The sequence below is a fragment of the Eumetopias jubatus genome, unplaced genomic scaffold (assembly GCF_037043125.1).
Source record: "Eumetopias jubatus isolate StellerSeaLion01/CBP00866 unplaced genomic scaffold, mEumJub1_p1.0 scaffold_1, whole genome shotgun sequence".
NCBI classification, from domain to species: domain Eukaryota; kingdom Metazoa; phylum Chordata; class Mammalia; order Carnivora; family Otariidae; genus Eumetopias; species Eumetopias jubatus.
In genome coordinates, this window is record NW_028274807.1 from 82,070,406 (window position 1) to 82,092,312 (window position 21,907).

The 21,907-nt window shown below is 45.1% G+C and overlaps 1 protein-coding gene across 1 annotated transcript in view; it reads left to right on the plus strand.

Annotated features, from left to right (window-relative positions):
* KLHL6 (kelch like family member 6) overlaps positions 1-21,907 on the plus strand; it is a 57,120-nt gene that overhangs the window by 12,795 nt on the left and 22,418 nt on the right. Inside the window, exon 2 of the mRNA XM_028100943.2 lies at positions 8,843-9,008. Within this exon, the coding sequence (XP_027956744.1) occupies positions 8,843-9,008 (166 nt within the window). The remainder of the gene's footprint in view (positions 1-8,842; positions 9,009-21,907) is intronic.

The window sequence follows — 21,907 nt, forward strand, 5'->3', positions numbered from 1 at the left end:
CTAGCTCAAGGCTGTTGAGGTAAACAGAGGCACATGCTGGAAACTGTAGTTGTTGGGCATAGCTGCATCAGGGGAAGGGGTAGGGGGTGCATAGACCAGACTCTGAGGAGCCTTGAATAGCAATATGGAGAGTACATTAACATTTCATTTTCTGGGCACTTTTAATACAATCTTCTTTAGCATTTGGACCCATTTGTTATTCATTATCCATTTGTCTGATTGTGTCAGTCAGGACTCCTCATTGCAAATGCCAGATACTCAGTTCAAACTGGTTCAAGCATATTAAAAAAAAGTTATTTGCTCACATAATTTAAAAGTTCAAGGGTATTGATTTCAGGTCTCATTCGATCCTTGTGTTCATATAATGTCATCAGGACTCAGTTTCTTTCTCTGTCTCTTGTCTCTACTTTCTTCTGTGTTGCTTTCTCTCTCAGGGAGGGTCTTTACACATGGAAGCAAGAAGATATCCAGCAGCTCCAAAATTTTATTTCTCCCAGCTCAGCCATTAGAACAGAGAACTTCTCTTTCCCAGGTTCCAGAGAAAGTTCTAGATTTGGCTTTGATTGGACTGGCTTCTTCCTGTGCCCATCTGTGGCATGGGAGATTAATATGTGACTTGGACTATACTCACTCTTGGTCTAGGAGGTGGGGGTAGCTCCCTCCAAACCTCCCAGACTGATATTGGAGGAGGGATAGTTTCCCAAAGGAAAATCTGGGTATGCCTACTAAAAAGATTAGGAATGATGTTGGACAGACAAAATAAGAACTGCCTATTATATTTTTGTAGTTGAATCATTGCTGAATCCTGGCCATAAGCATTTGCTGTGATTGATGTTCTATCCTGCTTGATCTTGCAGGATAGAACAAGCCCTTCTTTCTGTTATACATTTGGATGGGCTGAGTTACATGGCACACTGAGGCCTCAGCAACAGTCTAGTGGGGCTGGGAGGGACACCAGTTCTGTAGAAACATAGCTGGAGTTCTGGTCTTCAAAGGGTCCATGTGCAGTGTCCTTGAGGTGTGCTGAACTTGGGCAAGGAGTTTGGCAGAAGGCAATTCTTTCAAGGCTTGATGTTTAGAATCAGGTGGGGGCAGCTCTGGGGTTCTAGCTCCTCTGCCGGTTTGGAGCCAAGACTCAGCCAGCTGCCGGGGGTTCAGGGAGCTGACTCCAGGCCCCAGGTAGAGATGGCAGCATGTGGTTAGTCATGTCTCTAGAGATGGCCATGAGCCCCCAAATCCATCTCTGAAGGCTTGCCTCCGGGTGTGTGAGATTCACATGTGAATAGCAGATAACAGAGAATTGCACACTGTTTATTATTAATAGGGCTGTGGCAACACTTCCTGTTTCAGAACTCGTAAGTCTAATGAACTGTGTTACTTGAATAGAAGTTGCAGGGGCCCCATCTATACAGCTAATCTAGAGGAAGACTTAAAAGGCCAGCATGAGGCCAGCTTCCATTTGAGGCTACATGACGCCCCCCACCCCCAGTTTTCGAGGCAGCCTTAGGCCTCATGGAATTCTAGAAGGGCTGGAGCTCAGAAGGTAGAAGGAAGAATCTACAGGGATGGTGGATTTTCAAAGGCACGTCTGTCTCAGACCTGGAAATTTGTGCAATCTCCTCCTTTTCAAGATGAGCCAAAGGGGCTTGTGTTGGGAAGTGAGTTGACCTCTCCCTAGGGCACTGGTTCTTAAATATTGCTTTGCCAAAGAATTATGGGTGGGGTTGGGGGAGTCTAATAAAATTCATAGTCCCAGCCCCATTGCCAGGGATTTTGATTCAGCAGGTCTGGGGTGGGTGGAGTTCAGGATTCTGCATTCTTAACAACCACCCCAGGAATTCCAATGCAAGTGTCTAGGGACATACTTTGAGATTCACTGGCTTTGAGGTTGGAGTGTCTGCAGGCCAGGGATGTAGGCAGAACTCTAGTGTTGGGGGGCACCTGGGTGGCTCAGTCGGTTAAGCGTCAGACTCTTGATTTTGGCTTAGGTCATGATATCGGAGTTGTATGATTTAGCCCCACATTGGGCTACAAACTGAGCATGGAGCCTGCTTGGGATTCTCTTTCTCCCTCTGCCCCTCCCTCCCCCAAACTCTCCTCCAAACTGCTCACAGTCTCTTTCTCTCTCTAAAAAGGAAAAGAAAGAAAGAAAGAAAAAAAGAACTCCAGTGTTGGGACGTCGTAAGGCTTAGGGAGCACCTTGAGGTCAGAAATGAGGCTGAGCCAAATGTTTATGTCCTTCTTTTTGTTAGGAAATGGCAGGTGAAAGGTTTTGGTGCCTGGGGACCATCAGAAGTGTTGTCATCCCATGCTAGGTCACCCCTGCATCTACTGCATCTGCTGACTCTACTTTTTTACAGTGGAGACCCCTTTGACCATCCACATTGTGTTTATATCCAAATAATCTCTTCTTAATGATAGTATTCATTGAGCAGCACATGATTACTAATTTAAAAAAAATTTCACCAATTGTATATACATCAACATTTATAGTCTTTCTTTTTGGGGGTGGGGAGAGGCAGAGGGAGAAGGAGGGAGAAAATCCCAAGCAGGCTCCACGTTCAGCACGGAGCCCAACGTGGAGCTCGATCTCACAACCCTGAGATCATGACCTGAGCCGAAGTCAAGAGTTGGACACTTAGGGCGCCTGGGTGGCTCAATTGTTTAGGGTCTGCCTTCGGCTCAGGTCATGATCCCGGGGTCCTGGGATCGAGTCCCATGTCAGGCTCCCTGCTCGGCAGGGAGCCTGCTTCTCCCTCTTCCACTCCCCCTGCTTGTGTTCCTGCTTACACTATCTCTCTCTGTCAAATAAATAAGTAAAATCTTAAAAAAAAAAAGAGTTGGACACTTAACTGACTGAACCACCCAGGTGCCCCAACATTTATATTCTTAAATAGAATTTAGCTCATTTAACCAATGTTAGAGTTATTCCAGTGCAGAATGTCTCACTGGTGCAGAGTTAGTTTCAGGTATAAATGGGATGGTGAGGGGATTAGAGGAAGAACAGAGCAGGGGGTAGCATGGGTGGAGCTGGTCTAGGAATGAGATAGTGGGGATGGTAGGGTGGGTGTTGGTCTACGGCCTGTGACTGGGATTAGAGGAATAGGAGAAAGGGGGTCCAGAGGCCGGTGTGGAGGCCCAGAGAGGGGACAAACCATAGTAATGTTGGGCTGGGTGAAGGATTCTGAGTTGGTAACATTTAGGAACTGCAGGAGCATGTTAGCACTCATCAGAGGTCTAAGTGGAATGTTCCAGTGTGGCTGTGTCTTTTCCAAGCTCCAGGCTTGGAGTTGCGTGTGTGATAGGAGTTCTCTATGGGGGTAGAGGGCACCTAAGGCAGGCCTCCTGGGTCTGATTCTCCTAAGGGTGTTTGATAATTTTGGAGGGGCAGCTTCCAGTCAAAGGCAAACACACGGGGTTAGGAAGGAGACAAGTTCATTTGTTTATTCATTCACCCATTCATTTTCTTCCCAAATATTTATTGAGTCCCTTCTAGGCTCCAGGCACTGTTCTAGTCCCAGGGATACAGTGGTGAGCAAGGTGCAATCCATGCCCTCACTCAGCTCACATCGTAGTGGGGAGACTGTGTTAAACTAGTTAATTTCAGGTTGTGACAGGTTGTAAAGAAAAAGATAGGAGGCAAAGATGTTAGGGAGTGACTAGATTGGGGGCGGCATCAGGGAAGGCCTCTCTGAGGAGCTGACTTCTGAGCAGAGACCTAAATGACGTGAGGAGTAAGGCTGGCAGAGCTAGGAAAAGAGTGTCGCCCAGGCTGTGTTTGGGGCCACACCCTGACTTCATTCCAGAATACTCTTAGGCCCATGGAGTTTTTTATGGCTATTGTGGGAGACGAGCTCACTTGCCCAACCTCTATTTTGGGATTGGCACTGACTCACTGCTGAGTGTTGGGCAACTGGCTCCCTGCTTGAGACTATTTCTATTATAAAATGAGGATTTTAATAGCTACCTCTGTTTTACAAGAATCTCATGAGAATTGGTCAGTGTCTGTAGAAAGTATTTTTTATTACACAAAAATTTTATTTATCGCAAGTATAAAGATTAGCAATTAACTCAGCTTTGTTTCAGAGAGCGAAACTTGGTCTGGTTCACTTGGTGCTCTCATTCAGTTGACCCCCCCAAAGGTGGCTTTGAACTCCTGCTGATTTTCTTGGTTTCAGCACACTGTTGAGCTCCAGACTAAGAGCCCAAAGTCCTAGATTCTCATCTCCATTCTATTACTGACAACCCACATGGCCTTGGGCAATTCACTTAACTTCTACCTCTATAGTTTATCAGCTATGAAATGGGTGTAATAATCAAAGAAGATACTGTTGTTTGTCCTATAAAGTGCTACAAACATAAATGTAAGAGATTACTGTTATTAAAGTGGAAATCTAGGGGTGACTTACCTTACATAGGTTATATACCTTTCATGGGGTCCCAACTTTGCCTAAGTGTTTCCATGGACTGCCCAAGAGAACAGCAGGAGGCCTGGGAGTTTGGTCTATGAGAAATATGTAGATCTCTTCTAGTTTCACCTTGTTGGTATTGAGCATGATTGTGGCCCAGGAGAGTGTATTTCAGTGACAAGGTCTCAGAGGAGAGCAGAAAAATACTGGGACTTTGGGAGCCAAAGCGGGCAAAAAGAGCCCTAAAGAGAGGGCTCTATCTTTAGGGCACTTCCTTTCTCTCTCCCATGAACATTTATTGAGCTCCTACTATGTGACAGGCACTGTGCTAATGTCTCTGGACCAGACTGTGTGTAGCCCTAGCCCTAACTCTGTTCTGGAGGGGTAGTGGACAGAGTGCAGTGACTCTGACACCCACTTACCCGATAGGCACCAGGCCAAATGCTGGCAAGTCAAGAGTTGCAAGACAGAGTGTGATGGGCCTGCCTATTCCAAGTATCTCCCACTAGCCTGCCAAGATTCCTCTGATCTGGTCTAAAATGCCTTCCCTCAGTAAGTGCTGGGTATTGTGCTAACCACTTTGTTTATATTATCTTACTTAATCTTCCCAACAACTCACTGGGGTAGGGACTATTATCATATCACTTTACATAGGAGGAAACTGAGGTTTGCTCACTTGTACCAAGTCATGTAGTGAGGTAGCATCAGAGCCTACACTAGACCACAACCCCTTTGCCTTCGAACAGCCAGCACTACAGGCTCTTCTTCCTGCCCTCTCCTAGCCTCCCAGAGCCCCTTTGCTTGTGCACACATCCACTTGCACACACAGAAAGCCAGAAGTGCCTGAGAATTTACTTACTTCTGGGGCAGCCCATAACTAAGACTGTCAGCAGGTGCTGGAGAATCACAGACCAGTTTCTTTGCCTCTTGTGGGGACAACTCTGGAGTGTATTCTCCAGCAGTCCCATGCAGGATCAAGCGGAAGTTACTTTCTGTTGACTTTTGTCTTGCTTGACCTCCTCTTTTGCCTTGTCCTGTTCTTCCTATATCCCTAATACATCACTAGCTCACAAGGGTCAGCTTCTGGGCAATCAAGAGTCCCACTCGGGTAGGGGCTGAGCTGGAGCAGGATGTTATTCAGTGACTGATTCCAAGAGAGAATTCAGAAGCTGTGTCTAGCAGTGACAGCCTGATCAAGAGTCCAGATGACCCCAGAGGTTCCAATAATTGTGTCACATGGGAAATACATAGGCTTCAAAAGAGCCCCTCAAAGTGCACGGCATTGACTTAGACCTTTATATACCTATCTTATTTAATATTAGAACATCTCTCTATTGGGCTTTTCCAGCTTTCATTGAAGCATACAGATTCAACAAAATTCACCCTTTATTAATCTTAAAATCACATTGTAGGTGAAATAGCACTTCTAAATTTCACCTTGGTGGGACTCTGTCGATATGTTGCCTCGGTTATGTGAAGCTTCGTTCAACCCCATCATCACTGCCCACCCTCTCCTACCAGATGTCCTGTTTTCCATATTGATGTACATGACATTCATGTGGGTGGCATTCACTTTACCCCCTGAGATGATTGGTGATCTGGGTGGTGCTCTAGAGCTTTGCCATCTAATAGAATAGCCATTAGCTGCATACAGCTATTGAGCATTTGAATTATGACTGGTCTGAATCGAGATGTGTTTTAAGTACAAAATATGCATGAGGGATTTTGAAGTCTCAGTGTGGAAAAAAGAATGTAAATTATCTCAATAATTTAAAAATATTTATTACATGTTGAAATAACATTTGAGGTGTATTGGGTTAAATAAAATTAATTTATCTCCTTTTACTTTTAAAAACATCATTACTAGAAAATCTGAAATTACACATATGGCTTGCATTATATTTCTATTGGGCGGCGCTGCTCTAAGGACCCAAAAAAGGGAAGGTTTAGCAAGTGAAGTTGTCCAAATCCTGGACAGGCTGAGCTGGGAAGAAATTGTGTGCTTGCTTTGATGGCAGGGTTCTTTATGGGATGAGGAGGCAGCAAGGTGAGTCCTATGTGATACCACTTTAAAAGGCATGTGGTTCTGCAGATGGCTCTGTGCGTCTCTGGCCAAGAGGAGTTATGGTTGACAAAAGTGGCTTGTAAATCGGTCATCTGCCCAAATGACATCACTGCCTCTCTGCTTCCAAGTTGGGATTTAGTAACTTTGCAGAATTCACATTGTTCGTTCTTTCTTTCTTTCTTTCTTTCTTTCTTTCTTTCTTTCTTTCTTCTTTTTTTTTTTTAAGATTATATTTATTTATTTGACAGAGACACAGTAAGAGAGGGAACACAAGCAAGGGGGAGTGGGAGAGGGAGAAGCAGGCCTCCCACCGAGCAGGGAGCCTGAAGTGGGGCTTGATCCTGACCTGAGCCGAAGGCAGACACTTAACGACTGAGCCACCTGGACACCCCTGTTCTTTCTTTCTTGCTGTCATATTCTTGAGGAGAAAGAGGCCAGTTGAGGGAAGAGAAGAGGAGGAGAGAGAGAAGGGTGGGAGGATTATTGTTGATTACAGTAAGGAGCTGGGAAGGACTCAAGGAGACCCTAGGGAGAAGATCTCATTGGTTAAAACAAAAGGTTCAAAAAGTCAACTAGTCAAGTGATTTCTCTCTCTCTCTCTTCTTTCTCTCTCTTTTTCTCAATCTCTTTCTTTCTGGGGACTTTTGACTTTTAATGTTTATGATTGTTCTGGGAAACCAGAAGCAGTTACTTTTGTTTTGCAGATTAGGAAATGAGGGAAAGAAACTGATGAGGGATTCCCAGAGATAAATAGGAGGTGTGGAGAAAGGAGGAGGAGCAGGATTTAGGAGTAAATCCTTCTGTGTTGACATGGAAGTCCCAGTTTGGGGAAGCGCATTCTATCATCAGGGCTCAACCCTGGGACCTTCCCATTTCAATGACTTGGCTGGGAGATGATGGCTCTCTAAGGGTCCTGTTCATGTGTCTGAAGTTCAGGAGGTCCAGTCGCCTAGTAGGATGGCGACTGCCTCAATTAGTACGGTTTCTGGGACGAGGCTTTGGCATTGTCACAAGCCTCCCAGCTCTGTTTGGGTGCAATTAATGCATTACTCTAAAGGCACCTGTCACCAGCAAACTAAAGTAAGAACACACCCGTTAAAAATGTTCTTTTTGAGTCCTGTTTCTGCTCCCTTCAATGGCTCTCCATTGCCCACTGAATAAAAACCTAACTCCTTAGCCTGCCTCCAGTACCTTCCACAATTAGGACCCAGGTTATCTGGCTGCACTGATCTCTCCCCACCCTCTCTCATAGCCCCTGGGCTCCAGCCAAACCACATGCCTGCTAGATCCTCTGCATGCCCCACACTCTTGCATCTACTTCCGGTGTTTATTACCTGGAAGTCCTATTCACAGTTGTCACATAGCAACATTTTCCTTCTCCATGAGCAGCGATCCCTGGCCGGCACAGCACTTCGTAAGTCTTTTTGACCCTTGTAGACTATTATTTGTGCATGTGTCCCTGCTAGGGGCTAGGGGAGAGACTGTCTGTATTAGCCAACCTGGGCTGTCATAAAAAAATACCATAGACTGGGTGGCTTCAACAACAGAAATTTATTATATTTTCACAGTTTTAGAGACTGAAAGATCAGGGTGCCAGCATGGTCAGCATCTGGTGAGGACTCTCAGCTTACAGACAGCCACTGTGTGCTCACACGGCAGAGAGAGAGTTTTGTTGTCTCTTCCTCTTCTTTTAAGGACACCAATCCTATTGGATTAGGACCCCCCTCTTACAACTTCATTTCACCTTAGCTATCTCCTGAAAGCGCTATCTATGTTGGTGGGTTAGGGCTTCAATATATGAATTTTAGGGGGACACAATGAAGTCCAGAGACTGCTTGGTATTTAAATCCCTTCCAGGATTTTGAGCCCCAGTTGGCCAGGCCTGGGTGTGGGGACAGCCTCCAGGCCAGAGGAAGGCTGGAATGAGGACTGAGAATGAAGTCAGAAACCCTGTTTTGGGGTACCTAGTCATTAAAAAAGTACAGATAAGGCCTGAGCAGGGGAGGGGCCCCACAATGCTCCCAGAAGAATCTCCAGCACTCTGAGCCATTGAAGTAGTTCTTTGGGCCAGTAAAGTAGTTCTAGATCCCACCAGCTTGGCCAGTAGGGCTCCTACTGTCCCTTCAGATCTGGGACTGCTATAGGGACCATAGCTGGGCACAGCAGAGCAGGACAGTTCTGTTCAGTAAGTTTCGATTGAATTTCTGTTGTGTGCTGGGTATTAGAGGAACAGAGAACAATCATCCTGGGTCCTGACCTTAGTAGGAACCTCACTGTTCCATGGGGGCAGATGGGTGTGAGGGGGGATCTGTTTGGACCTAGAACTAAGAATCACGGTAGGACTCATATTGACTCATCTCTCTTCCAGGGCCATGTTCTGCAACGATTTAAAGGAAAAGTATGAGAAGAGGATCATTATCAAAGGGGTCGATGCTGAGACCATGCACACTCTTCTGGACTACACGTACACCAGCAAGGCACTAATCACCAAGCAGAATGTGCAGCGGGTCCTGGAAGCTGCTAACCTCTTTCAGGTGTGTGAACAGTCTCAATGCTCTCCTCTGGAGCAGGGGAAAGCAGCGACTCCTCAGAAATCCGCCGACTGGCTCCCAAGCTCGTACCTGGCACACATATATACACCACACTCACACACACACTAAGCTGGGCCTCTACTTACTTGAAAGTCAGAAGAGGCTCCTTTGGAAATTTCCTGAGAGGTGGTGAGATGCGGCATTGATTTCTTAATGCCATCAAGCCAGGACAGCATGGTGCCTGGAATCTATACTTGGTTCCTAACAGCAGTGACTACAATTTGCTGAAGCCTAATTGGAGCCAGGGGTTCCAGTCATCACTTCAATGTGTAACTTCTTTTTTTTTTTTTTTAAGATTTTTAAAAATTTATTTTGAGAGAGAGAGAGTGAGCAGGGGGAGAATCTCCAGCAGACTGCACTGATCCCTGAGCCCGATGCGGGGCTCAATCCCCATGACCCCGAGAGCACAGCCCCAGCTGAAACCAAGAGCCAGATGCTCAACCGACTGAGCCACCCAAGCACCCCTCATGTATATAACTTCTAATCCTTAGCACAACCTGGGGAGATAGTTACTTCTCCCTACTTTACAGGAGGGAAGAGTAATAATGTACAGAGATGGGTTATTTGAACCCTGGGCTTTCGAGTCCAGGAGCTACATTTTTGCAGTACAACATGCAGTCTCTCTGGGAGCAGTGTCTAGATTTTGGGGCACACAGGACCTTGCCTGGTCAGTACTTTGTGGTGGGTGTGGAAGAAGAGCACTTTTCATGAGCGGTATTACGGAAGATAAAAGAGAGAACCCTCGGGATTATGTTTTATGGTTTGGATTTGACTATGTTTGTTTCAATCCGATTACAATTATATTTAGCTTCATGGAATAAGTAGACCCACAGATTCTGTCGGTTGCATCCATAGTTATCATAGGGGCTCCATCCCCCATTGCCATCTTTGCCTGGGTCTAAAAGTACACTTGAACTTGGTTTTGCCAGATTAAGCAGAGAGTGTCTCACTGAGGTTGTTGAAATTTATGAGAGTCCAGGGACAAGCCCGGTCATTCCCAGGGACTGGGACAAACGTCAGATCTTGTGCATGGTTTGGGACTCTGGGAGGTGGTATCCTCTTGGATCCTCTGTCGGTCAGCAGTTAAGGGGAAACAAAACAAAGTCTGGGAAGGTGGGGAATGAGGGGCCATGAGTCAAGACCATGGACAGTGGGATTATTTTTGTTGAAGCTGGAGTCTAGGCAGGATCTGTGGAGTACAGCAAGGAAAGGAGAGTGGAAGGAGGGAGGAAACTATGAAACAGCACTGATGAGTTCCGAATAATTGTTTGCCAGTTTTATTGTCTCAGTTTCTTCAGGGCACTTTAAAAGATACTTCGGTCGGGGCTGGACACACCTTCGGAGGATGTGTCCAAGTCAGTTACCCCCCCAGCCTTACCCCTTTCTCCATCTTGACCTGCTCACCCCTTCGACGTCACTAACCCTCAGGGGGTCCTCTCTCTGTGGAGGGAGGGACTCCGCAACCTCCTGCTCAGCAGCCCTGTCTCATCCCACCTCCCACCCCTGCCCCTACTGCTCCAACAGTCTGACCTCAGGGAAATCCTTCCCTGATGGGGCCTCCATCTAGTTCAGTTTTTGCCTGGGGACTATAAGACGGCCGCGTGTATTCTACACTGGGTGTGAGGGTGTGGGCGTATTTACAAATCTTTACTTAGCCTCCTTATTTTCAGTATGATGTCCTCATGTGTCTTCCTCAATCTCCGGTGTCCCTGGTCCAGAACCTCTCTGGTCTGGTTTCTCCAGAGGATAAATCTTCTTTTCTATCGGGAGTGGAGTTGTTAGATCACAAGAGGTGGGGAGGCGTCCCAGCAGGCTTAAATTCTTCTTCTTCTTCTTCTTTTTTTTCTAAGATCTTATTTATTTATTTGACAGAGAGAGACACAGCGAGAGAGGGAACACAAGCAGGGGGAGCAGGAGAGGGAGAAGCAGGCTTCCCGCAGAGCAGGGAGCCCGATGCGGGGCTCAATCCCAGGACCCTGGGACCATGACCTGAGCCGAAGGCAGACGCTGAACGACTGAACCACCCAGGCGCCCCAGCTTAAATTCTTCTTAAGGGGGGGCTGATACCAGGGGTGGTACCTGGCCTTGCTCTTTCCCTGGGACTTTAATATTCCTGCTTTCTGGGGTTCTAAGGGACAAACTCCTTTGTAGGCACTTGGTCTGACCTCTTTCCTCTCAGCAAAGCCATTTGCCAGTCTTCATAGTCTGTGGTTTGGGGTTACTGATAACTCCCAGTTTCATGGAGGAGGGAGTTTGTGTTTCTGTTTCTTGTTCTTCTTTCAGTTTTGGGTGATTTTAATAAAAACTCTTTAGATAGTAAAGAGTTTTGTAATGTTGCAAATATTTTCCATTGGTTATTTGATTCATAATTTCTGGTTATGACTTTTTTTAAGGTACAAAATTTAAAATTTGTGTTTCGTCAGATCTATTGATCATTTCCTTGATGTTTTTTGCCTTTGTTATGTGTTTTTAGAAAGACCTTCCCCACTGCTTAAGTATATACTTATTCACTTATAATTTCCGTTGGTCTTGTTATATCCACAGCTTTGATACTTAAATCTCTAATGTATCTGGAAATGATTTTGCCATTAAGTTTCTCCTTGTCCTTGTCCATCTTCCTCCTCCTCCTCCTCCTCATTTTCTCTCAAGTGGTGAGCTTCAGTAGAGATTTTGGTTTCAATCAGAGGTGGAAGGAGGAGGAAGACAGAGACAGGATAGAGATAGAGCGTGCTCAGTTTATTATTGATTCCCCTATTCTGGTAATCCCTCACCTTAAAATTTTCCAAATCTCATTCACTTTCTAGGCAAAAAATACTAAGTTTCTCTTTGAGGCTGTTTTACTCATTTTCCTATGAGTGTTAATTCTTATGAAAACAAGAGAAGAGTGCTCTGGGCGTCTGGGTATCTATTTAACCCACTTTCTGATCTCTGTTGCTTCTGGATGACTTGCTTTGAAGTCTTAGATGTAGAAAACTGGGGATATCTTCATGCTTGAAAGCACCATAAGGGACAGAAGTTTCTAGGTTGTTGAAATCACTTTGTGGTTTTAAAAAAGTATTTATTCATTTGAATGAATAAAACATACCCTTGTTCCAAATTCAGAAAACAGAAGGGGAAACAGTGGGACATTTTGCCCTGTTCACTTTGAACCATGTCTTGCTGTCCTTCACACCCTACGCACAACGTATATGTGCATTCTATCACTCCCACTCATTGTCTCCAATGAATGTTGGCACACTATACACACTGTTCTGCATGTTGCTATTTTTGGCTTTACAGTATATTTTGGAGATTGTTACAGATCAGTATGCATAGAGACTTTTCTTTCTTTCTTTTAAGGTTTTATTTATTTGAGAGAGAGAGAGAGAGTGAGCACGAGGGTGGGGAGGGACAGAGAGAGAAGGAGAGGCAGAGACTCCCAGGCAGATTCCCTGCTGAGCCTGGAGTCCAACCCGGGGCTCGATCTCACGACCCTGAGAGCACGACCCCAAGAGCACAACCCAAGCCGAAACCGAGTAGGACGCTTAACCGACTGAGCCACCCAGGCGCCCCTGCATAGAGCCTTTTTGATGGCTGCATAATGTTGTTGGGGTCTCCTGAGAAGTGGAACATGTCGAGTTATCTTAATGGTCTCTTATAAGGCAGAGTGGTAGAGTGGAAAGAACGTGGGTGCTGGAGTCAGGCAGAACCTGGGTTTAAATCCCAGTTCAGTCATTTATTTGCTGGGTGGATGTGGACAGGTTATTTAGATTGTCGGAGCCTCAGCTTTTTATTTGTAAAATTAGGGTGATAACAATACCTATACCTACCTTTTAGGGAGAGTTATTATGAGGATTTAATGAGATGCTATTTGTAAAACGCCTGGCACAAAATAGATGGTGGATAGAATTTTCTTCCCATCATTTGTGCATTAATTTTAACTTTACTTCGGGCAATTTGTACCTTAAGTAAACTGGGCTGACATTGAGCTGTGAGAACATTTTCCTATGCCATCCCCAAATCTTTGCTTTTACCTGGATTAGAATTATAAGAGACCATGATTTAAAGTTTTGTTTTATTGTGTTCATATGACACTTGGTTAGTAGAATGAATTGGACTGGTGCTATATTTAATTAATCAGGATTATAGATAGAGAAAAGTGTGCCAGAGTTGGCATTTTATCTTGTTTTTTTAGAACATCCACAGAAGTCATTACCACCTTTGTGGGACTGAAATCAATGGGAATCAGAGTATCTTGGTGTTCTCTACCCCATCCGGTGGTAAAGGTTTTTAGTTGTCACACCATCGCTGATCCTCAGCTGTTCTCTCACTTTCTCCTTCTCTTTTCACCTCTCTTGCTATTATCCATTGATTGCTTCTATGCCAGAATTTCCCAGTCCAGAAAGAGATCTCTTGATTGACTCAGCCAGTCACCACTATTGCTGTTTGAAAAGAGCTTTCCATGCGAGGCAACTTCATGAGTTGCCGACCTCACAAAGACGGCTAACCCTTGGGTCAGTTACCATTACCATTGTCAGTTGTCACTGGTCCAATCATCTGTGCCCAGGGTGGGATAGTTTCTTTTAGGAGGAAAGTTAGTGTGGGGCAGGTACTGAATGAACTGCCCATGAGAGGAACTTTGCAGTAATCTAGCCATAATTTATTGGTGAATTATGGGGAGAAATGTATTTTCTCCAAGTAGTGTCTAGAAAGGTAAGAGTAAGAAAAGCACCTACGAGGAAAGGCCTGAGTGACCCTTCACTTGGCAGGCAGGGTTTTGAGATGAATGTCATCCAGTGGGGGCCCCGAGAACCTGCCTTAGATGGAACTTCAGGCTCTTGAGTTCTAGATGAGCAAGGCAGTCAGAAACTGTAGAGACTGTAGGCCTGGGACAATGGCTATAAGAACTTGGTGAGATTCTTTAGTTTTGGAGAACTGCCCCTGCGTTCATTTGGAGAACTTTGTCATATTTGTTACTTTCAATTTTATTATTAAAAACTCATGAAAGAATAAGGACTTGTGAGTTTATCAGCAGGGCAGCAAACGGTTGTGGAACATATCGAGTTATCTTAATAGTCTCTTATAAGGCAGGGAGACCAGCTCACCCCTCATTTAGTTTTGGGACAGAGGATGCCTAAGATAACAGAACAGCTGGTTAGAAGAAAAAGCTTAGAAGCTGAAAAGAGATTAGGCTGAGTCCTGAAGGCTGACATGAGGAAGGAAAGGGGGGCTGCCAGAGTGGGAGCCTGGTCATCTGGCTGGGCCTGAGAAGACACAAGCCCTGACATGCTCTGGGCTGAGATCTGTATGGACGAGGTAGCCATGTGGTCAGTGATTGACCCTGATGGCCTGGGTTGGCTTCTTGGCTTGCTCATAGTACATAAATCATAGTACATAAATATTTGTTGAATCAATGAAGGCATACGTTGCTCTTGTTCATTACTAGCTGAATATGAGGACTGCCCCAGAAACTGCTCAAGACCCCATTAAAATTTGCCCGACTTGCTTTAAGAGGACACTAAGAAGCCCACTCCTGGCTTTAAGAAATGTTGTGGGCTAGTAGAGGAAGAAGTATTCCACAGGTTAGTACTAATAACTACTTCATTTGTAAGCACCTACTAAGTGCCAGGCACCTAGCAAAAGCAGATCTCATCACTGCAAGTTACAGATGAACCTCTGTTGTCATTGACAGGGACCCACAGATTGTATGGACCCAACATCCGAGTAGTCAGTTGATCCAAGCAAGGAAACCAGCCCAACTATTTCTTTGCTGCTACCTAGATAAAATCCATCTTTTTTTTTTAAGATTTTATTTGTTTATTTATTTGAGAAAGTGAGAATGAGAGAGAGAGAGAGAGAGAGAGAGAGAGAGCACATGAGAGGGGGGAGGGTCAGAGGGAGAAGCAGACTCCCCGCTGAGCAGGGAGCCTGATGTGGGACTCGATCCCAGGACTCCAGGATCATGACCTGAGCTGAAGGCAGTTGCCGAACCAACTGAGCCACCCAGGCGCCCTAGATGAAATCCATCTGTTGACTGAAGCACTCTCTCCCACACACCCCCTTTGTCAACCAATGTTACTGTGTGGCCACTGTAAGTGATAAGACATTAGGGTTAATATCCTGGTCCACACGGCAGTGATAGTTTTGCTTTTCAGAGCATTCACTATGTGGCAACTCTTGCCTGTACTGTTTCATTTAAAATGAGGTCAGTATTTTTACCCCCAATTTAAAGATGGGAGAAATAAAGAATCAGTGATGTAAAGTAAATGTTCAAGTTTTCATGGCTAGTGAGAGAGGAGCCTGAATTTCACTCCTGTCTGCTTATGCTAGCCTGTGTGTTCTCCACTCCACACACTGTGTCCATCCCTCAGCACGAGGCCTGAATCAAGCCTTGATCCTAAGGGCAGCTGGAGCCGTCAGCAGCCTCAGGGCTGCCCAGTGAAAAATTCTGGGAACCAGTGGGGCCCTGTAAGTGTGTCAGGGGGCAAGACTGGCACAGCTGCCAACCCTCATGCCTAACTCCCTCTGGGGAAACTAGGACACTTGGGGCCACCAGATGTCCCCATCTCAACAGTGAGCCTGCTGCTGTCCAAGCAGTGTCTCTTCTTTAAAACCGTTCTGTGTTTAATCTCAACGGCGACTCTTTTATTTTTAGGTATAACTTACATTTAGTAAAATGCACACATCTTAAGTGTATAGTTTTTTATTTTTTACATGTGTTTGCAACCATGTGACCTCCACCCAGATCAAGCTCCAGAACATCCCTGGCATCCCAGAACACTCTCTTTAGAATCGGGTTGCTTATATAGTTACAAGGGGTGTTTACAGAATGCTAGGACATAGTAGAAAGAGGCATCTGGCCCCGGCTTACCATGGTTATTTGCATCATTGGTCCATGCTGGCACCTGCTGGAACATCTGTGTTCCCATCATTCTCTCTCTGATCATTGACACCCCCGCCATCAGCTGAAAATTCTCAGGCCCACCTGGTTCTGGCCCTCAGTCTTTGTGGGTCACTTTGCATTCTCTTTGTCCCATTTGCCAGGCCTCCTCAGGTCTGCCAGTCCCCTCCGCAACTTCTGTGTCCCTCTCAAGGACACACAAGAAACTTTCATTTGCTCTCCTATGCCAGTCTGGAACTCTAGGGAACTTGGAGCAACTGGCATAGACTCCCTTTGTCTAGACACAACATATTCTAGCTTCTCTTCTGTGGCCGCTCTGCTGGACTGCTGCTTTTCTGATTTCATTTCTGCAGTCCAGGCACACATTCTTTTGCTCTCAGATCCACAACCTCTAAGGAGCTTTTTGCATCTCCCTCACCTTAGAGTTTGGCCTGAGTTGAGAGGCAGAACATCGTCTCAGGGACCCACACCTGCTTCTCACTCTGTTACTAGACTCTTTCTCCTCTTTCTTCCTGGCCTGGGAATCATTGTTGGAAAAGCTGGCTCCTACATTATCATCCATTCTCCTATATTTACTGCTTTGATATAAACTTTATGCCTAAACTCTTTGGTATTCTGGCTTTTCCACTTCAAAGCGCCCAGTTATTACCACTAATTGATGTTTTAAAACTATTTTTCTACTATAGTTCTGAAAGTGTATTTAGAAACTTGAAAACCAAAATTGTATTCTTCTGTCTATCCTATTACCACTTCCCTGGATATGAAAGCCTGAAATGCCCTAGTTACTGCCTGTAGGTTGTAGAATATAGGAAGTGAGATACGGGTTTTAGTTGTAATGAAAACCCATGTTGCTACCAGATTCTGGCTTTTACTTCTACCTAATTACCACAAATTACTAACCATTTTCTGTGTGCAAGGTACTTTATGAGAAACTATCAGGGGGAAATAAAAATAAAAGTTATAAATATAGATCACATTTATTTAACCATTTATCATATTCTTTCCCCTACATGATCCCATCTGATGTTGACAATATTTCTGTGAGTGGGCTGGCCAGGGAGTGCCCTCGCAGTGAAACTGCAAGGTGGGCTTTATTATTCTCAACATTTTCCAGAAGAGGAAACTGTGGCTCACAGAGAGTGAAGCTATGATCTGGGGCCTAAACCCAGAACTTCTGACCCCCATACCTGCCACCTACCACTACACCCAAAGCCTCAAAAGTAAGGATTTCCACTGAGCTTTCAAACCACAGAGCAATCCAGCCAGACCCCGGGGCAGAATGTAGGAGTAGAAAAAAGTTCTGGGTCTGAAGGAGGTGGCATTGCACTGGACTTCATAGAATGGGTAGGATTTTAACAAATGGCAGCTGGGTTGGAGGAAATGTATTCTAGGCAGAGAGAACTTGTAAGCAGAGACTTAAGTTTCCACCTTCTCTACCTGCTGCCTTACCTATTACAGCTGTCTGCTCATGGATCTGCTTCTCAGGACTTGGCTTTGCTTAGATGCCCTACTGCTTCTGTGCCCCCCCCTGCCCCCCCCAGATAACCCATATCCTGAGCATCAAACATGTCCCAGACACAGTTATTCCATTTAGTCCCTCCCTGGCTTTCATCCTATCCCTGGGCTGAGTCACAAAGCTCCAGCTGTGGCCCTGGCCCGTTGAATCTCTGTATGGCCCATGTGGTTCCTCCTCACCCCCATTGTGTGCTGCTGGCCTGTTGGGGGCCCCACTGGCTCCTCTGCAAATTCAAGGGCTATCTGTTGCCAGAATCTTGACCAAACTTCCCACACCCTTTCCTTTCCCTCTGATTCCACTTCTGAGGTCAGTCTACCTCTACAGTTGCGTCAGTTCCCCAGCACCTACCCTACCTTAGTAAGTGGGCCTTTTTCAGGTTTTGTTCCCTTTCCTGCCCACCCCACGTAGCTTTCAGGGACCAGCAGACCCCTCAGCCAAGTCTAGAGCGAGGACTGAAAGTTTGGAGGGAGCAGAGGACATCCTGGTGGTAGAGGGCACATATTCCCATTGGTCTGAAATAGATGTATCACCTGAGAAAGAGGGAAAGGGGCAGGGTTAGAAGATTAGGAATAGTGGTAATTTACAATTTTTAAGTATGAAGACTCCTCTTTTTTGGGGTGGGGGAGCAGAGAATCTTAAGCAGGCTCCACACCCAGAGTGGAGCCTGATGCGGGGCTTGATCTCATAACCCTGAGATCATGACCTGAGCTGAAATCAAGTCAGACGCTTAACCGACTGAACCAGCCAAGTGCCCCTGAAGACCCCTCTTTAACATCAGTACACACCCCATAGGAGAACAACTTTACTTTTTATAACTATTGTCTGAGAAGGAAAATGGTGACAAAAAATTTACTATGAATTCACAAACAATTCACAAAAAAAATCACAATTTAAAATGATTTTGACTTATTAATCTCATCAACAAAATATATACTCTTCACAAACACCGATTTGTTGGGGCTTGAAGGTAAGAATACCAGTGTCTTTACACTCCCTTTGCAATAACTATAAGGTCACTTGGGGACTCTGGTCGATGGAATTGCTGATTTGGGCCAAAACAGGACTTCGGTTTTTCTGGAGTGTATTTGAAGGCACCTCTGGGGAGATGTGGAATTACACTGGTTAAGTCTGTTAAGACCTCATATTCTGGAGAGCATGAACAGAAGCAGAGCAGGGCCAATGGGGTTGGGGGGCAGGGGGTCCATTCTCATTGGGGCAGACGCTTCTCATGGGAACTGCAGCCATGTCTCAAGTGGTTTCTTTGATTGTATTTTTAGTCTCCCTATTCGAGAGTCAGGTGCCTGACTGTAACCTTTTGCTCACATGTCCCCTCAAACAGGAAGTTGGCTGTCTGTTGCCATTATCTGTCATCCCTCAGCTTTAATAAACAAGTTCATGGGTCATTGGAACAGGCTGAGAAAGAAAATTTACGCTAAAGTCCTAAGTAATCTTGAATATGAAGAAGCAAAAAGCATATATATTGTAAAGAAAACAATTCCTTTTTCCCATGACTGCCCTGAACATCAGCAGTTTCCCAGCCACTGGTTAGGATGCTGCTCTACACCCCTCACATTCGGAAGTGTTTCTTGAAGCATATTTTGGGGGAAATGTAGGCAGCTTGGAGATTCTCACTACCCTTGTCCTCATAAGGCCTCTTTAGACTCTCCTGGAAGTTTGTTAATTCAACAATGCGACAGTTACAAAGGCAGTGTGATGGCCAGTGAGAAGAGCGAGCTAGCCATGACCTTGAGTGTCATCTGTACCACCTATTGGCTGTGTGATCTTAGGCAATGCACTTAACTCTTTGAATTCTCTAGTTCTTTCTTTGTGCAAATGGTCTGTACTAATACCTACCTTGTTATTACTTATTAAATGAAATATATTTGTTAAAAAATAAAATTTATTCATTAAATAAAAAAATGGATGAGAAAGTGTCTAGCACAGATCTCGGTACATACTAGGTATCCGAAAACTATTTTCCTTCTTTCTCTTTCCTTCCCTTCTTTTGGCAGAATTTGTGCAGGTGCTGTTGGAAATAAAAACACGAGTATGACCTAGAATCTGCCCTTGAGATGCTTGACCATAGTACAAGGGAGAAATGTAATCTGTGCTCCATGGAGGGGCAGGTGAATTGCCCAGTGGAGCACAGAGGAGGGAGGAGTTGATTTCATGTTAGTCAGCTGGAGAAGCCAAGAAGGAGGAAGTGGCTCTTGAGAAAGAATCTCATGAATGGGTAGGATTTCTCCATGTCTTTTCCCTTCCCTTCTCTTTCATTCTCCTCTTTTCTTCTTAAGCAAGTACTGACCCAGAATTAAAAATGTCCAGAGGCAAGGAAGGCTTAAAGCACAGTCTGGTTAAGACTCTCTGGTCCTGGGCGCCTGGGTGGCTCAGTTGGTTAAGCGACTGCCTTCGGCTCAGGTCATGATCCTGGAGTCCCGGGATCGAGTCCCACATCAGGCTCCCTGCTCAGCAGGGAGTCTGCTTCTCCCTCTGACCCTCTTCCCTCTCATGCTCTCTATCTCTCATTCTCTCTCTCTCAAATAAATAAATAAAATCTTAAAAAAAAAAAAAGACTCTCTGGTCCTGTCAGCCTGGCTCTCCCTCTTGTGTTGACTTTGTCCTCAGGTTCATGGATACTAGAGGGCAACTCAGTGTCTCCTGTAAACTCAATTTCCAGAAAACTGCCCCATGTGCAAACAGATGTTTGCACACCATTGCAGGAGTTCACAGAGTCTGGAACCCATCCATCAGTCCCAGATTTAACACTCTGAATGAAGAAAACAGCCTTGTGTAGATAAGGTGATGGTCATGGTACTCTTTCCCTTTTTTTTTTTTTTTGGAGGTTAACTTGAAAGAGGCCTTTTCAGTTCAAATTGGGCCAAACTGTCCTGAGTCTTTTCTTAAAAAGTGGAGCTCTGGAGTCAAACTGTCCTGGACAAGGAGAGCAGGATTTTAACAGATAGTGATGAGGGAGAAAGCTGGTTCAGGCTAATGAAACAGCATGAGCACAAAAAGGCACTGTGACAGGTGAGCTTAGGAATATTTGGGGAAGGTGAGCAGACAGGTCTGACTGTGGAAGCGTTCCATCAGGGAGAGTCCTGGTGACAGTGCACAGCTTGAGGGGTAAGAATAAGGCTATGTCTTCACTTTCAGGCAGTGGAATCACTGAACTTTGTTACATAGCATTTATCACAGTTATAATTTGTCACTTGTGTGATTATTTGATTAATGTCTGCCTTCCCTGCTGGTCTGTCAGGTCCAGTGAGCACAGGCACTGTGTCTCTTTCTGCTCACCTCTGTACCCCCAACACTGGTTGATGGCCTCCTACATAAGAGATGTTCAATACACATTCTGGAAATTAACAGGTGGATGAATGAAGGAATGAATGATTTCTGGGTGGGGAGGGATACTTTGGATCAATGTTTCTAACAAATCTGAGCTCCAGTACTTGGTGTGATTCTCTTTCATGGTTTCCTTCTTTGCTCATCAGCAGTCATTAAGCAGGGGTAGGAATTAGCACCTTGTCGGCCAAGCCTTCCTTTGGGCAAATCAGATTATTGAAGCTCTCCTTGGTGAAGTGTGCAAATCATGGTTGACATCTGCCAAGCCCTTGTTCTGTGCACACTCTGTTTGACCTGAGGTAGCTTGAAATGGTCTAAAAACATGTATTTTTGGAATCAGATAAGACTGGTTCAAATTTTAGCTCTACCTCTTATTAGCTTTAAGTTTCTGAGGAAATTACCTCACTTTTTTGGATCTCCTTTCCTCATCTATAAAACAGGAATGACAATAAAAATCTACTTTAAGTGTTATGAGGATTAAATTATCTGGGTAATATAAAGGGACTGGCATATAGGAGTTGTTGTTTTATTCTTTACATTTTATTTTATTTTCTCATTGTGTACTTGCAAATCACAAGGAAGTATTTATTTTATTTTTTCTGATTTTAAAAGCAACCTCATTGGGGTGCCCGGGTAGCTCAGTTGTTAAAGTGTCTGCCTTCAGCTCAGGTCATGGTCCCTGGGTCCTGGGATTGAGCCCTGCATCTGTCTGGCTCTCTGCTCATTGGGGAGCCTGCTTCTTCCTCTGCCTACCCCTCCCCCTGCTGGTACTCTCTCTCTCTGATAAATAAATAAAATCTTAAAAAAAAAAGCAACCTTATATGGGGGCGCCTGGGTGGCTCAGTCGGTTGGATGTCTGACTCTTGATTTCGGCTCAGTTCATGATCTCAGGGTCATGAGATCATGCTCCACTTTGGGCTCTGCACTGGATGTAGAGCCTGCTTGGGACTCTCTCTCTCTCTCTCTCTCTCCCTTTTCCCCTGCACCCTCCCCCTGCTCCTGTGTTCTCTCTCTCTCTTGCAAAAACATAATAATAAATAAAATAAAAACAGCAACTTCATGCTCAGTGTAGAACATTTGTTCTAAACAGCAAAGTCTGAAAGA